General features: G+C 41.6%; 1 protein-coding gene across 2 annotated transcripts in view; it reads right to left on the reverse strand.

Moving 5' to 3' along the window:
* CPNE3 (copine 3) overlaps window positions 1–17969 on the reverse strand; it is a 48458-nt gene that overhangs the window by 26623 nt on the left and 3866 nt on the right. For both annotated transcript variants that reach the window (XM_070802948.1, XM_070802947.1), the window contains exons 2-6: window positions 8382–8521; window positions 7939–8118; window positions 6345–6419; window positions 5020–5091; window positions 367–450 (exon numbers count right to left, since the gene is read on the reverse strand). In XM_070802948.1, coding sequence (XP_070659049.1) covers window positions 367–450; window positions 5020–5091; window positions 6345–6419; window positions 7939–8118; window positions 8382–8513 — 543 coding nt within the window. In that variant the 5' untranslated portion in view covers window positions 8514–8521. The remainder of the gene's footprint in view (window positions 1–366; window positions 451–5019; window positions 5092–6344; window positions 6420–7938; window positions 8119–8381; window positions 8522–17969) is intronic.

Here is a 17969-nt window from a genome sequence, read left to right on the forward strand (position 1 = left end):
CTAAGCCCATGAGTGCCACGACCACTGAACCACACGCCTGGAGCCCTCGGCCCACAGGAGAAGCCAGCAGTATGAGAAGCCCGGGCACCACCCTAGAGAGCAGAGCCCACTCACTGCAACCGCAGAAAGCCCGTGGGCAGCAGCAGAGACCCAGCTGAGCCAAAAGTAAAGAATTTAAAAACAACTAAGCATAGCAGCACCTTCTCATTTAAAAAAAAAGAAACGAGCACGCTGACCTTGTGTCTCTGGCAGTTATATACGTCTGAATTCAGATGAATATTTTTATAAATACATACATTTTTAAAATTCAGATTACCACAATTCCAAAGGAAACTTCAACCCTACTTTTCAAATTCAGATATTCACCTCCGTTCGATGAACCATTAGCCAGTTTCCATCAGATGTCTGCTTGTGGAACTCTAGGTAAGGATCTGACTTCCCAAATAGATCCTACATTAAAATAAAAAGCAAAGCAATTATTCTCCTCCTAAAACATGTGAAACACACTTTGTATATGTTACATGTCTGTAGTACCTGAAGTTTAATTCTATAGTACAGATAAACATATATATATATATATACATATATATAGTACAATACAACAGTAAATACAAATCCCAATACATTCCTCACAAACATAAACCTGCTGAAGTCTACGAGGAGAACGTTTAAGGCATTCCTGATAAATGCTCATTATCCTTACACCCTTACATCTCAAAACACAAGATGGCTTTAAAATACAGTGATCAATGGAACCCATGATCAACACAGGACGCTTTTAGCTGGTTTTCATTATTAGCAGCATTCACTCATTCAAACAGCACTAAGTAGTCTTATATAATCCCATACAGTAGTCGTACTAGCTCCACGAGAGGCAGGACAAACTGGATTCAGAGGAGTTAAAGACTTTGCCAAAATCACACATCTAATGAAGTGATGAATCTGAGCCTTGAGTTCACATCTTACCCTTCTATGTCCAATACCTGTTCGGCAATCCCACACGTTTCTTTACACAAACGCAAGAGAGCACAGACAAGGAGACACGGGAAGTGCACAACAGAAGTGCTTGGAGAGCACAAGGCACACCCTATTTCCTCTGTGATTCACCACGCACAGCTCTCCTGTACAACGCGCAAGCACAGTGAGGGTGCAAACGTCCCCTCATGGCCATCTTACACACACACACACACACCCAGAGACTCTTCCACAGGGAGATAAAATCCTGGAGAGATGCACAAAGGTAAAGATAGTAAGATTGTGGATGACTTTACTTTCTCATTTTCATTTATCTTCGTTTTGAAATTTCTATCCTCCTTAGCATTACTACTTATTATTTGTGAAAGTGAAAAGACATTGGTTAAGCCCACAGGAATGTAAGCAGATACATTCCTAAACCGAAGATTTTTTTCAGTCTTGAATTTACTTCAATATTAAATTAAGAACTAAGATAATATTATTTCCTTCCTCAGCATAGTTTAATGTTAAGAAAGGAATACATCTCTCATAGTCAAAAATAAAAACACAAAGACTACACAGAACTTTTAAAATTTAACCTTCTCTCTAAGAAGAATTTAAGCAATGTAATAAGCCTCTCTATGCTCCATTTTATAAAACTAGGAACAATATTATACCTAGAGAAGCTAACTTTCCCAAAAGCACATGAACGTCCTCTGTCTCTTTTATCTTAGAGATAATCTTTTGAGAAAGGTAGAATATCATTATTACTATAATGAAGGTCAAAAAACAGACCCTGCTTGACAGTTCATGAAACTGTCAACAGTAGAACTAAAACAAGAAGTAAAACTCCCTGAATCTTATCTCCAGGATAAGTTAAGTCAAAAGAACAAGACAGAGAGATGCATGTGTAGTATTAATATATCATGCTACACTTAATCAAAGACTGGGGCTGGGCTGGGGTATGGAAATGTAAATATATACATATACACAGGCGTGCACACTCATATCTACCTATATGACATATACATCCATATCTATCTATTTGTACGTTTATATACACACAGAGAGACACACGTGTACATACACACACAAAAAAACCCTTCGTTTTTTGGAAAATGAAGGATTAAGCCATTAAATATAAATTTTACAAACGAATAAAATACAGCAAGAGAAAAAACTGCAGCGTGGACAGGGAAAGAAGCTAAATTTGTTGAATATACCTTGTTTTCTATTGGCTTTGGAACCATCTTATACATGATTATACAGCAAAATTAAACCCCCAAAATTTTAAAGCAATCTCTAAATACCAAAAGCAAAATTTGATTATGTGTTAATGTTACAGCATAACCACTTGGAGAACAATTATTCCTTTAAAACCCAAGAATTAAATTCGTATAATTCAAGTGGAATATATAACCCTAAAGGCAAAAAGAACTTCAAAGAAAGCTCAAACTATTTTCAGTAAAAATATTTTTGCTATAACATGTATATTTGTATTCTTAAACTGTTAGATATTATATAGGGCAAAACATAAGCAGTTACGTTAGTTTCCTTATGAATCAACATTTGACATAAGTAAAAATAGGTGCAACTACAGAATTAAAGAAATAACAGCCTTGTAATTTTACATTTGAATTGGAATTTGTTATACAAGTTTATGATTTAGTTTTCCTTAAAAAAGAAAAGACTTTCCGATAGCTATCTACTGAAAAGTCCTAGAAAGAATGAGCAACAGCAATCAATAAACATTAAGTACCCCTAGTACCACATCGTGGACTCACCATAGAAAAGCTCCCTTTAACCTGCTAATCTGGGGCAGAAATTAGATAAAATAAGCACGGAACATCTGTCATGCCACAGAGCAAGAAGCTAGCCAAAGGCTTCTGAGACCGTGCCAAATGGCTCAGGAACAAACTTAAACAGGCCCCCCCATAGGTCAAACCTAGGATGCTTTAAGCATCAAAAGTATGAATAGAGTTCCTAGAAATACCAAAAAAAATTTTTTTTAAGTTCTTCTGTAAAAGTCACGTTTAAAGAAATTTATTCTTCTAAAAAATAGTAAATATTAAAAAAAAAAAAAATCAAACACTTCAACTTGCCTTTTCTGGACAAACTATCTTGGAATAAATAAATACCTAATGTGAAGAAAGATACTTCTCTCTAGAGAAGTATTCTCGCTAATAAAAGAAGAAGCAATGACAGCATGAGAATAACACTATTTTAAGGCTCTTAATTGGAGAAGGCAATGGCACCCCATTCCAGTACTCTTGCCTAGAAAATCCCATGGACAGAGGAGCCTGGTAGGCTGCAGTTCATGGGGTCGCTGAGGGATTGGAGAAGGGAATGGTTACCCACTCCAGTGTTCTTGCCTGGAGAATCTCAGGGACGGGGGAGCCTGGTGAGCTGCCGTCTATGGGGTCACACAGAGTCGGACACGACTGAAGCGACTTAGCAGCAGCAGCAGCAGCAGCAGCAGCAAGACTCTTAATAAGATAGTATATCTAGGTAGTTACCATCAGTGGTCACTAAGACCCCAAAAAACAGAACTTGACAATGTGAGCCTCTTGATGGAATTAGTGTCACCACCTATGAAATTCATACCAATTCAAAATGCCACGAGATCATAACTCTAGATTCAATTTCAGCTGATAGAAATCAGGAAATAAAATATGGAGAGACAAACATATTACATGACATCACAGGGATTTAATTAGCGTACACTGTGTGTGAAAAATTCTATAGGACAAAGGAGTCAGTTTATTGAATAAATCCATGGATGGACGGAGGGAGAGAGAGGGAACAAGAGAGCAATAGAGAAAAAGGGAAGAAGTAAAGGGAAGGGGAGAATGTAAAGATTAAAAAATGTAAGAGACACATTAATCAACTGTATTATTTAAAAAGTCCTTAGAGATACATCCACATTTATGGATGCAGTGATATGCTGTCTGGGAGGAGAGAAAGTAGACAGGGGTAAGGATGAGATAAAATTGGTCATGAGCTTTAACATTTTTAAAGATAGGTGGTGGGAACATGGAATTTTTTAGAAATACTATTCTATTTTTGTGTATGTTTAAATTTTTCCAAAATATTTTTTAAAAGATAACTGACTACTGGTCTAAGATATTTGTAAACTGCATTGTAAGGTAGATGAAAATGATGAAGAATATTGATTGCATTATAGAATTACATACAAAATTCACTCAAAGAATTATTCCAATCCAGGGTATACACTACACTTAAGTGTTCTTATTAGTACTCATCCTAAATTTTGAATGCAGAAAGGAAAGTGAAAGTGAAAGTTGCTCAGTCAAGTCCAACTCTTTGTGACCCCGTGGACTACACAGTCCATGGAATTCTCCAGGCCAGAATACTGGAGTGGGTAGCCTTTCTCTTCTCCAAAAAAGAAAAGGCTTTGCTGAATTCTGATTCAATATCTGTGCTTCAGCCGTGTCCAACACTTTGAGACTCTATGGACTGAAGCCCGCCAGGCTCCTCTGTCCATGGGATTCTCCAGGCAAGAATACTGGAGTGGATTGCCAAGCCCTCCTCCAGGGGATCTTCCAGACCCAGGGATCGAACCCACGACTCTTATGTCTCCTGCATCGGCAGGCAGGTTCTTTACGACTCTTACGTCTCCTGCACTGGCAGGCAGGTTCTTTACGACTCTTACGTCTCCTGCATCGGCAGGCAGGTTCTTTACCACTAGCGCCACCTTTCCTTTCCCAAAGAGGAAAATCTAATAAATAAAGCATGGAATTTTCGCTTTTTTCCTTAAGTAATTCAAATACACTCTAAAATATCTCTTACAATAACGTTAATGCTTGTATTAACTCTTCTTTTAAGCTATACAAACTCTTCGGTTACATCCAGAGGAAAGAGGTAAAGAGAAATATCTTCTGCTTAAACACACATCCAGAAAATGTAAATTGGAAATAACACTCTAAATGATGCTTTAGATGATAGAGTTCATAATATTAATTGCATTATTATTTTCTCAAAAAGTGACCAATGTGAGGGGAAAAAAAGATGATATCCTTGTTGAAATCTGCATCACCCACCTACCTTATTATCCAGTTTTCTTGCTTCCATTTCAAACAAGACAATTCTGTTATCCTTTATTTCTTCAGCTGAAATCTATGAGTAGACAAGGTAAGTAAAAGAAAGTGTTTTGGGGATTCTGATACAGTCATGAAGTATTGATTTAGTCTGTTATCTAATAGTATACAAAGTCTACACTAACATAGGGTAGTCTAAAATAAGTAACAAAATGGTACCATTAAGAAAGATTTGTCATTATTTCCTTTATGCATGTGAAATAAATATATTTTCAAAATACGCCTAATTTACACATGCAACTTTCTTTTTAATGTTGTTGCCAAAACTGGATCTTCCTTCTTCCGATGGAAAAAATCAAAGCCATGCACAGCACTAGCGAGAGCTCTCCAGAGATGGAGAAGCATGAGTAAGTTATACCTAGAGAACATTACACATTCAAATATCAGCTCCGCATTTTTCATCCAAGGTAACTGAAAGACTTACTCTACTCAAAAACAAATTCCAGGCTGTGATGGTCCCAAAAGCCATAAAGCTAACTACTTGTAATGATCTCTGTTCCCTACATAGAAGTCAACACCCCCAACAGACTGGACATTCTTATGGCACCTAAACTAGAGCAAACTTCTCAGAGAAATGTGTTTGGTAGTTGCAATAATCCTCAAACACGACTCTCTCAGGGAGCCATTCCCGGGCAGAGCTAAAGTAAGACAGCTGTCTCTTCAGACAGCTGTGACTACCCGGACAGCAACTCTAGAACATTTAGAACATTTAAAAGCATGGCACTATATAATTTGAAATCTAAAATAAGATAATACGTATATTCACTTGCCCAGGTCCAGCAATCAGCAAGGAAAAATTTAGGTAAGAGGACAGGTAGCAAAGTGCACACGTGCGCGCGCACACACACACACACATGAAAAAAAACATGGTTAAAAGCTGAGCGGTTCAATGGCCATGTCATACTACAAGATCATTCGGGAATCAAAACCACTATGGAAAGTTTCTGTCATGCCGAGGGGCCTACGTTTGATTTGTTGAGAGCCAAATTGATCCATTCACATTATTACGTAATTTCCTCCTAATCTGGGAATTGATGCTTCCATCAGGAAGAGGCAGGCATTAGCACGATGCGTGTGACTTTCTTTTAGGCACAGCACAGTTTCCATTTCCGATCACTCTAAGGCAAGTCAAGGGTGGGTGGAGGGCAACATTCAGGATCAAACGATAACGCCTGCTGTAGAATCTCTGTCTGATATACACAGTCTCAGCTTGTCCTCTTGTGCTAAGTCTCAGGAGGCAAAAGACTTGTATTTTAAAGGGTCTTATTTTACCGTAATGCTCCCTTTTCCTGCAGGTCTGCCATTTTTAAGCACCAGTGGTCGCGTTAGCTTCTTACTGGAAACAATCTGTTAAAATCGGAAAGTGATACAAAGAGCTATTTCACTTCAACATGTAAACGTTTAAACTAAACAGTTTTCAAAAGACAGTTGAGAATACAGTATAGAAAGTTATTAGAAACGGAAACATTAAGTTCATTCCTTGAAGATTTGGAGATTACAAAATGCATCTGCACCCAAATGGAAAAGACTCCCAAGGAGCCAATCCTGGCGGATAAAATCTCCCCACACCACTAGTTTCTTTATCAACCACTTCAAATTCTTCCTTGTAAAGAAAAAAGAGGGCCAGATTCTCATCACATATACAAATCCCTAAGCTGAAACGAAACCCCTATAGGAAACAGGGGTTACCTGCCAATTTTTCAACTGACACATAACTTCAATGTATGATCCTCATAAGATATCATTTTGATTAGAATAATACAGTAAGCACACATACTCTCACACAAGTATGTTTCTCAAATTTGCTATAATTTTAGATACAGTGATTTTTTTCCAAAAAATAAATACTTCTTTAATTTTCTTTTTGATACAACTATCAAAGTTTTAGAAATCTGACCAGCTCCATGTTGTCCTTGAGACACAGGAAATACAATGATCTCCAAAAAATTCAAGACTAAAAGATAAACTCATAAAAGACAAATCTTAGATGTCACCCACTGAAAAAAAATAACCTCTCCCTCTGAAAGTCCCATAAACATGGTCACTGGCTCTCCTTTGAAGTCAAACCGAGCTGGGAGCACAATGGTGAGCCCACAGACACACCCGTGCTCCGACCCAACCTGTGATATCCTAGAAAGACAGAAAATTAAGCAACTACAATAAAATATGATGAACATTAAGGTAGAAGGAGTGGAGAAGACCACCAAGTGAGCACAGCAGGGTGACCCAAACGACTCTAGGGTGTCAGAGAAGGCTTTGCGAGGGGGCGTTGGGTTCATACCCAAGGCAAAAGGAGGAGCAAGCCAGGAAAAGGGACTGTGCTGGGCTATCAAGGGGTCAAGAGGCATCGGTCATGCAAGTTAGAACGTCAGAGAAGTTGCCGTCACCTTGACACCATTTATGACCTAAACGTAAGAACAACACTGTACTGCAGACAAGCAGCTAGAGTAACGGGACTATTTATTGAAATGGCAAATGGAACATCTTTAACTCATAAGAACTAATATACAGTCTACAAAAAAACCCATGGTCCCTACCCCCATAAAAAGTAAGATAAATTCCATAATGTTTAAGGCAAACACAAGCTCAGTCGCTCAGTCGTGTCCGACGCTTTGTGGCCCCATGGACTGAATCCCTCCAAGCTCCTCTGTCCATGGGATTTTCCAGGCAAGAATACGGGAGTGGCTTGCCACTTCCTACTCCAGGGGATCTTCCCAAGCCAGGGATCAAACCCAAGCCTCTGCACTGGCAGGCAGATTCTTTACCACTAGTGCCACCTGGAAAGCCCAACAATTAAAGAGAATTTATCAAAAACACCTGATGCTTTGGTTCAACTGTAGAAAACACCTGTACCATTCATACTTACTTGTCCAAGGGTGCATTCACATTCTCCCAAGAAGTCATCATCGCTCAGCTCGACAGTTTTGTTGTCGATGTCATAAATCCCAAATTTCAATTTCTGAACCACTTCAAAGTAGTAATCAATAATAAATGTCTTGGAGAATTTGGGGTTCAAGCAATTCTTAATCCTTTCTGTGCGCTCAACCTATATTCACCCCACCAAAACAAAAAAAGCTACCTCAGATGAAAGGTGCATTTGTTTATTATCTTTATATACTAGATGTGACTAAATATTGGCATGATAGCTAAAAGAAGTGTCTATATGTATATGAAATATTTCACAATCAAGGACTAATTTGCCTGAAAAACTGCACTAACAGATGAGATGGCTTTATTTTTTAAATAAACTCTTCATATTGTCAAAAAAGCAATTCAGGCGGCGTTTCAGCTGCAAGTATTTAATATTACCTCATACCACTGTTGACCACTCGTATTCAAAAATAACACACATAGAGGGTCTGACTTTGACCCTATGTCTTTATCCAGAAGATTGTCACAGGAAATATTCAGCTCCACCTTTGTGACGCACTGGGCAGCCATCTCTTGAGCTGTGAGAAAAAGAAAGAAATGAGTAAGCCAGTGAAGCGGTGCCTTTAACAAGCACACGCTTTCCTTGGGATTTCCCTCAAGGTTCAGCGGCTACGACTCTGTGTTCACTTCCATCCGGGGTTTGATCCTGGTCAGGGAACTCAGACCCTGAAAGCTATGTGAAGCAGCCAAAAAAAGAACAAAGAAAAAGGCACATGCATTCTTAATGAAACACCTAAATTCTTAAGACACACAGTCAGAACAGGATAACAGAGTGGACTTGCTGGAATAAGACTGTTGCATGTGTCTCCAGGGGACTCAGATGCCTCATTACCCCGTGCCAATCATACTGCTTCCGCCAGGTTATCTTTCTGGGATAAAACTCATTTTACAGTGTGACAATAAAATGCAGCTTTCAAGATGGCAAATAAGATATACTAATCTTCTTATCATTTCCCTGTACATTTTACCCTTCAGAAAAAGTCCAAGTGTAATCGTGACCTTTCACGGAAAGGCAAACATAGCCTTCTGCTTCACGAGACAGATTAAACCTCAACCTTAATCTTAACTTTGTTTGTTTGACAAAATACTGAGTGAGATACTTGCTGTTTTCAAGGAATTTTGGCTAAGACCCAGACCTGGGGAATAAAAGACCCTCACATACCCCTGCGCCCCTCCCTGCACGTTTTCGAGCAGTGGTCCTCAGGCCTGGCTGCTCTTGGAATCACCCGGGCGCTTACAAAGCCCCTCAGGCTGGTGGCCCACACAAAGAGATGTGCTCTAACTGGTTTAGGGTGCAGCCTGGGCGTTGCTCCTTGGATAATTTCCATGTGCAGACAAGGTCGACAAACTACCATCTACAGAGCACGCTCAGCTGCTTCAGTCGTGTCCAGCTCTTCACGGCACTATGGACTGTAGCCCACCAGGCTCCCCTGTCCATGGGACTTTTCAGGCAAGGATACTGGAGAGGGTTGTCCCTCCTCCTCCAGGGGATCTTCTCGACCCAGGGATCGAACCAGGGTCTCCACTGTCTTTTGCATGACAGTGTGTGTCCGTCGCTCAGTCACGTGTCTGACTCTTTGCAACCCGTGGACTGTAGCCCGCCAAGCTTCTCCATCCATAGGATTCTCCAGGCAAGGATGCTAGGAGTGGCTTGCCATTTCCTTCTCTGGGAGATCTTCCCCACCCGGCGATCGAACCCGGGTCTCCCACATTGCGGGCAGACTTTTTACAGTTTGAGCCACCGGGGAAGCCTAGGTCATTACAGCCTGTGTTACTGGCGGTTTCTTTACTGCTGAGCCACTGGGGAAGCACGACCTACAATGTATCCAGCAAACGAGCATGGCTTCCCTTTCCTCAAGACAACCCGAGAGTTGGCCTCGCGTTCACTCACCCTGCTTGCCCCAACTCCCCATCAGGATACAGAGAGGACCCGGGAGCGGGCAGAGCGGTGGGTGCTGCCCTGAGACGCAGGCGGGGTTGAGGGTGAGCCCTTTCTTCCCTGAACCAGGGGAAAGGGCCTGCAGGTATCAGAAGAGGAAGCGGGCATTGCACTCCCCAGCTGGAAGTCCACCTAGCTGGCAGTCTAAAGCAAAGTGAAGCTTTCGGGTCCTAGCGGTAGAAAAGTACCCCCTCCCTTAGAGCTGCTGGCAACGTCCTTAGAATGTGGAGTGGTTAGTGCCCTTTGCACTCCATTTTGAGCTGAAATTCTGAAAATACAGTAGAATAAATCTACTCATCATCTTGTTACAGTCAAGAGATTTCTGGGCTCTACAAAATGTGTGGTCAAGTCTGAAATAATAAGGATTACTATTACAAGGGGCTTCCTAGGTGGCCCTAATGGTCAAGAATCCACCTGCCAGTGCAGGAGACACAAGAGATGTGGGTTGGATCCCTGGGTCGGGAAGGTCCCCTGGAATAGGAAGTGGCATGAGTGGGTGCTAAGCTGCCTCAGTCATGTCCAGCTCTTTTTGACCCTATGGACTGTAGCCCAAAGGGCTCTTTTGTCCACAGGATTCTCCAGGCAACAATCCTGGAGTGGGTTGCCTTGCCCTCCTCCAGGGGATCATCCTGACCCAGGGATCAAACCCTCTTCTCCTGCGTTGCGGGTGGATTCTTTTACTGCTGAGCCACTGGGGGAGCCCAGTGAAGGTAATCCTTACATGTAAAGTCAGTCTCATAGGAAAGAGACATCACATATCAGAAGAGTGTTATTTTTCCCTTAACAGTGCTCACACAAGAGATACAAAAACAACATGCCAGGCACACCGATTACTGAGCACTATTAAACTGCTGACAGCTGCACTGCTGCACTGTAGCCGGGACACGAGTGTCCCCATTAGCAGTGCTCCTCGCCCCGCCTGAAAAGGACTCTCAACGCAGCACCATTTTTATCTAGAAACCCATTATGACTGAATGCAAATGGGAGAAATTACATAAACACACTGGTCTGAAACATTCTGAATATTTAACATGAAGATGTTATTTTCATTTCCTTTCTAAGTAATTACTGAGCACAGAATAATTTTTATTCAATTATATTAAAATGTTCAGCTTTTTAAAGAGCAATAGGCATTCTTTCATGATGGAAGAAAATGAAGCAACTATTTTGTATCCTTTAGTATGGAAAATAGGAGACGTTCCTGGGACAAGCGGTTGGGCAGAGGAAGCCATGTGACAGAGAAGATAGGAAGGGTCCCCAGGATTAGACAACGGCTTCTCTGATGGTACAGATCGCTTACTGGGGAGTCATCTGGTTTCTAAATGCAAATAACTCCTAGAAAGCATCTCGGTCATTCTCCGAGTCACCCGAACTTTCCTGAATCAACACTATATAACACAGATCAGTCAAAGGAATTGAAAATTAAGGCCTAATATCTTAAGTAGGACCTGAGGTGTGAAATTTAAGGCATATGGTTTTTCCCACGACCTCGCTGAAAATCCTTCAGTCTCGTCTGCTCCCGAGTTTCCATCTTCCCTCGGCAGCAGAGTCCGCCTGCGATAACCCCAAATCTCTCCAAGGTGGAGGCACAGCATCTTCCTTCACCCACAGTCACAACTTCAGGTATTCCGTAGCGCTCCTCTGCCTACTGTAATAGTCTCCTAAGAGTCTTCCCACTGCCATCTTCCCTCAACTCACATCACGATTTTATCAATTCTGATGAAAAAAAATAATAATAATAACCATTACTGGCTGCCCAGGGCATACCCTAGTCCACTCAGCTCTGCCTGGAATTCACAGCTCTGTTTACAGCTGTTGCATCCTACCCAAACAGCTGTTTCTCACGGTCGTGGGTTTGCAGCATGCAAACTGCATGTATATTAGACACACCACAAAGTGTAGCGATTATTATTTTATTAAGTACTCAAGTATTTCCGTTGATTGTCTACGCATTGGTGGCTCATTATTAAATAGTAAGACATAAAGCACCTTTTTCATCCTTGCTTATGAAGAACATCTTGGAATGATAACACAATAACCTCTGGAATTTACACAAAATGAATTTGCCAAAGGAGTTAGCCTTGACTACAGGTAAGTGCTAATTTTCCTAAATCCTCTCGGGAGAGTTTATTTATCTGAGCAGCTGCAACAGTTGCACGGGGACCAGCGACAATAACATGATCTGCCCTAAAGCGATCGGGAGGGAAAAGGCGGGGCCCACCCGCCAGTGCCTTTAGTACACTTCAGTCTTTGGCTACAAAAGGAGGAGCGAGTGAGAGTAGCTCAGCTGGGTCCGACTCTTTGTGACCCCATGGACTGTAGCCCGCCAGGCTCCTCTGTCCATGGCATTCTCCAGGCAAGAATCCTGGAGTGGGTTTCCATTCCCTTCAACAAAATGAGGAGTCTGGCAGTACTAAAATGTCCTCAAAGGTTTCTCCTGGTTCCAGCATCATGACTCACTAACTGATAGCCACAGCGTGTCCTGCACGACCTCCTCTGAAAGGGAACCAACCGGGGCCACCCTGGGGCGGCTGGAAGGCGGCCCAGCAGCATCAGCAGTGCATGCCTAGACAAGGGCTCTCAGACTGCGTGACTCACAACAGCAACGGGGACCCCCTCCAAACAAAGTGGGAAAAGGGTCAGATGGCAGTAAATCCAAGAGCTGCCACCCTACCTGGAAGCCCCAAGTCAAACCAACAGATGTATATACTAAGAGGTTACTATATACCTGCTGCTGCTGCTGCTAAGTCGCTTCAGTTGTGTCCGACTCTGTGCAACCCCACAGACAGAGCCCACCAGGCTCCCCCATCCCTGGGATTCTCCAGGCAAAAACACTGGAGTGTGTTGCCATGTCCTTCTCCAGCTATATACCAATCACTGTGCTAAGGACACGGGGCTGGGGGAGGGGTGCTGCAACAATGGAAGATCTTGGAGCTCATGATAAGCACGCTGGGCACCCAGTCATTCCACACAGGATCCTCCAAGTGCTGTAAATGCAGAGGATGGAGGGATGCAAACAGAAGACAACATAAACCCCTGGCTCTCTCTGTATACAAAGATATCCAAACCGTGGCTCAGACAGAGCAACAGAACACCTCAGAGGTTTTTAATCCTCAAAACTGAGGATGAAAACTATATTCACTATAAAAACATTTGCATTCATACTGTCACTGACTCCCTTTAAGTAGAGAGAGACCGGGGGAGCAGAGAAGGGAAGGACAGTGGGAAAGGAAAGAGTTAACAACTTCATTCATCTGGATAATCTGCGGGTTTGCTTTTTGCAGTTTTCAAAGTGCTTCCAAATAATATATTTTATTCTGTGCTCTCCAAAAAAAATCCTAGTGAACTGGCCAGGACAAGGAGCACTCCTACGTGATAAGAGGTCAATACATCACAGCTGTAACTATAACAGTAAGCCTGCAAATAACTAGATTGCCTCTGAATATGTTGATAATTTTTAGCACATTGTTACGTTTTCAAAACAATGCATAGTATCCATTTTAAAAAATGAATTTATCCAAAAAGGTTAATTACCCTAGATAAACAAGCTAATAAGTAGCAAGGCCAAAGAAAGCACTTAGATTATTCCCCCCTCTTGCCAGAATGCCCTGAGGGCACCGAAGCCTCTAATTAATCATTATTTAATACAGCAGCAATATTCTCTTATTAATTTCCTTATGACCTTTTAGTTAGTGTGTCAAATTAATATTCAGCCCGGCACAACTTAATGAATAGGATCGTACAAAATTACAAGATTAATACTTATACTATAACTATTACTATATTCTGAAACAAATGTAAACAGAATAACAGTAACTTGCCAAAGACTGGGAAGAGCTGAAAGGTTTATATTTACATCACAGCAGTTTCTCTTCAAGACAGCCCATGAGATTGTAAACGACTTCAGGCTAAGAAGGTATTTTCTCTGTAAAGTCCCCACACACGCAGATCTACACAGGGTCCCGGGATCTCAGTGTTCTCAGAGGGCCCTGCTGGACCAGCTTAAGGAGGCAAAACTATCCTCAGAACACGCTGCACTTAACAGCCCAGACTGAGATCAAACACCTCACAGTAAAGAAAAGTACACTGAGTTTGCCCAGTACTCAGAAGATAGGGATGCCCACTTTTTTATTTAATCCTTGCCGTGGGATACTACACATGGGGATAGGGAATGAAGTACAGAAGCATAAAAACAGAGAGAGGGCGAGTGTTCTTTTCAGTGTGCAAAAGGAACCAAGGAGAGCGGGACAGACGGGAAGCACTTCGGTGTCAGTCACCACAGGAGGGCAAGCGCTGCAGTCAGTTTCTCTGGGCCTCGGGCTCTTTCAGTCCGGAAAGCTAAGAGTCAAAGCTAAGAGTCGAGTCAATCACTTTAACTCCTAAGGCTCCTTCCCGTTAATGTTCTATGATCCCAACTTAATGACAGTGAATAAAGCACTTGTTTAGGAACTAGTACTAAAGAAGTACCAGCTTGCTCCTTGGAAGGAAAGTTATGACCAACCTAGACAACATATTAAAAAGCAGAGACATTACTTTGCCAACAAAGGTCCGTCTAGTCAAGGCTATGGTTTCTCCAGTGGTCATGTATGAATGTGAGAGTTGGACTGTAAAGAAAGCTGAGCGCTGATGAATTGATGCTTTTGAACTGTGGTGTTGGGGAAGACTCTTGAGAGTCCCTTGGACTGCAAGGAGATCCAGCAAGTCCATCCTAAAGGAAATCAGTCCTGAATATTCATTAGAAGGACTGATGTTGAAGCTGAAACTCCAATTCTTTGGCCACCTGATTCAAAGAACTGAGTCATTGGAAAAGACCCTGATGCTTGGAAAAGATTGAAAACAGGAAGAGAAGGGGATGACAGAGGATGAGATGGTTGGATGGCATCACCGACTCAGTGGACAGGGGTTTGGGTAAACTCTGGGAGTTGGTGATGAACAGGGAGGCCTGGCGTGCTGCAGAACATGGAGTCGCAAAGAGACGGACACGACTGAGAGACTGAACTGAACTAAAGGAGCTCCTACTCCTTTAAAAATTTTTTTTTTTCTTAATTTTTTTAAAGGGGAACAGAAAATTTTAAGAACCAAGAAGAGAAATAAAAAAGATACAGGTTTCCAAACTCCGTTTCCCACTATTGAAAAAGCTATATCTGAAAAAATATATATATTCAGATACTTGCCCACTGAAGGAGGCACCTTCACTTAAAATTGTTATTCAATTCTCCATCCCAAGATGACTTGAAAAAATAATCCACATCAACAAACAAAACAGAGGGCTCAGTCTATTAGGTACATGCAGCATAGTAAGGAAGTGAATTTTACGACCATCCACAGAATCTCACATTATTAAACTCTCAGTTCATATCATGGCAGGAATGAAGGAATCAGCTTTTGGCCACTGTTTGTTTTTTTATTGAACTTCCAGATTCTTCAATCATCCTAATAAAATCTAAACCAACACTATTGCTGATACTTGGACATGCAGAACTGGGGTCAGCAGAGGTTAATATGAAAGAGTTGTCATTGACCCCTCTTTCTTTAAACTGTTAGTGCAGTTTTACTCTATCCCACCCACCACAAAGTGAGGAATCAATTAAGGCCCCTCCCTTGATTTCTCTAGAAAATTTCTGAGATGCACTGGCCTGAGCTATCATTCAGTTTACTTACCATGTGCTTCAGGTTGTCCTGCTTTACTAATCCCCTGGTTGCTGTACATACATTTTAGAAATGTCACCGGTTATTTTACTTTCAAGCATATCAAATGAACAGTTCACCATAAGTAGTGAGTGAAGTGTTAATAAAAGAAGTAATGATCACATCATATTGCCTCACCTTATGAAACATGCATCTTGGCAAAGTTAGCTACAGAGTATACATACCTTTCCCTATCTCCAGGGGATCTTCCTGATAGTTCAGTTGGTAAAGAACCCACCTGCAATGCAGGAGACCCCGGTTTGATTCCTGGGTCAGGAAGATCCCCTGGAGAAGGGATAGGCTACCCACTCCAGTATTCTTAGGCTTCCCTTGTGGCTCAGCTGGTAAAGAATCTGCCTGCAACGCCAGAGACTTGGGTTTGATCCCTGGGTTGGTAAGATCCCCTGGAGAAGGGAAAGGCTACCCACTCCAGTATTCTGGCCTGAAGAATTCCACGGACTGTATAGTTCATGGGGTCGCAAAGAGTCAGACACAACTGAGCGACTTTCACTTTCACTTATACGTACCTTACCTACTAAGTGAATCATCTTTTACCAAAACACCTTTGATAAAAATCAGAGCTGCATCACCTAGCAGAAAATTCCAGGATGCTCAACCGAAAATTTAAGGTTCCCTGGTGACTCCATTGTAAAGAGTCTGCCTTCCAATGCAGGAGATGTGGGTTTGATCCCTGGGTAGGGAAGATCCCCTGGAGAAGGAAATGACAACCCATTCCAATATTCTTACCTGGAGAATCCATGGACAGAGGAAACTGGTGGGCTACAGTCCAAGGGGTTGCAAAAGAGCCAGACATGACTTAGCAAGTAAAAAGCAACAGAGACTCAGTAAAGCTACTGGCCAAATATTCAGCACTGGTTGGATGTTATATTAAGGCACAGCAACCTACTGGCATTCCTTGGGGTTCTCACTTCCCTCTGAGCATTTTAAGAACTGCCTACCTTCTTCAATCTACCAGAGGCTGGACCAGCCATTAGAAGGTCTCACCCTCTGTGTTACCCAATGATGCCCAATTCTGAAAGCGTGCTTTCTAAAACCTGGCTCCCTTATTTCTCTTCTTAGCTGGGCACATGTACTATTTAACTGGGCAAGACAGGTGTTTTCACATTTTAACACTTCATGCTCCTCTCTCGTTCATGGTGAACAGTGATAATGAAAATTCTTTCCTTTTAGAGCTGCAACAACTAGACTGTAAAACCTTCCTTGGTCCTCAAGGTTTAAAAGTTTGTAATGCTGAGAAAGGACCTGGGATGTTATACATTTCCTGATTTCAAGAATATTCGTTTTCTGGATGCTGAGTGCACACATTTCATCGGTTTTAACATTCTGGCCAACCACTTTATATTTCCCAATCATGAACAGTTTGATAGTACTGTTCATTCACTCCATACTCATTCAACAAATACAGAATGCCTGTGTGTCAGACACTATTCTAAGGGATTAGGCGACAACAATGAACAAAGCAGGCAAATATCCCTACTTTGATGTGATTACACTGTAGGGAGATATATAGTATGCTAGGTGACGGTAAGTGCTAAAGAGAGAAATAAAGCACAGAAGGGGATCAAGAAGTATTGCAGATGGGTGTAATATTTATATATTTTTATCAACTTATTTTGATGACATCATTGAAAAAAAACTTTAAAAATTTTTCCCTTCTTTTTAAAAAAATCCTGACGACTAGGCAGATTGTACACTGTTTTTTTTGTTAAAGGCTTTTAGGGAAGATAAAACCTTAAACTTGGAGTGTGGATGTTAGGTTATATCTAACAAGCAGTGCGTTATGATACTGTGTGATAAAGGTCCTGCTGGTGAAATAACATGCTGGAGAGTTGGAGACTTGGATTACTTCCTAAATGGCTCACTCAAGTGGTATTCTTCCCTTAGACCTGGAATGCAGAGTCTCTAAAGAAACACTTTGTTCTTATAAGGCCATTTACATATTTGCTTTCTGTTGAAATAACTGAAAATGTTAAATCTAACAGTGTTTTTGTCTTAAATAGAGAGTGTCACATATATTTAGGTTGTGTATTTTTATTGCTGTTATTGTTTAGTTGCTAAGTCGTGTCCGACTCCTTGTTGACCTCATGGACTGTACCCGCCAGGCTCCTCTGTCCAGGGGATTTCTCAGGCAAGAGTACTGGAGTGGGTTGCCATTCCTTTACCAGGGGATCTTCCCAATTCAGGGATCAAAGCCACATCTCCTGCATTGCCAGGTGGATTTTTTTTAACCACTGAGCCACCAGGGAAGCCTGCTTTTTTTAAATATAAAATAAGTGAAATACCAAGAAATGGGGGAGGAGGGAGTGACGACAAGTTTC

Source organism: Bos indicus, chromosome 14, assembly GCF_029378745.1.
Source record: "Bos indicus isolate NIAB-ARS_2022 breed Sahiwal x Tharparkar chromosome 14, NIAB-ARS_B.indTharparkar_mat_pri_1.0, whole genome shotgun sequence".
NCBI classification, from domain to species: Eukaryota; Metazoa; Chordata; class Mammalia; order Artiodactyla; family Bovidae; genus Bos; species Bos indicus.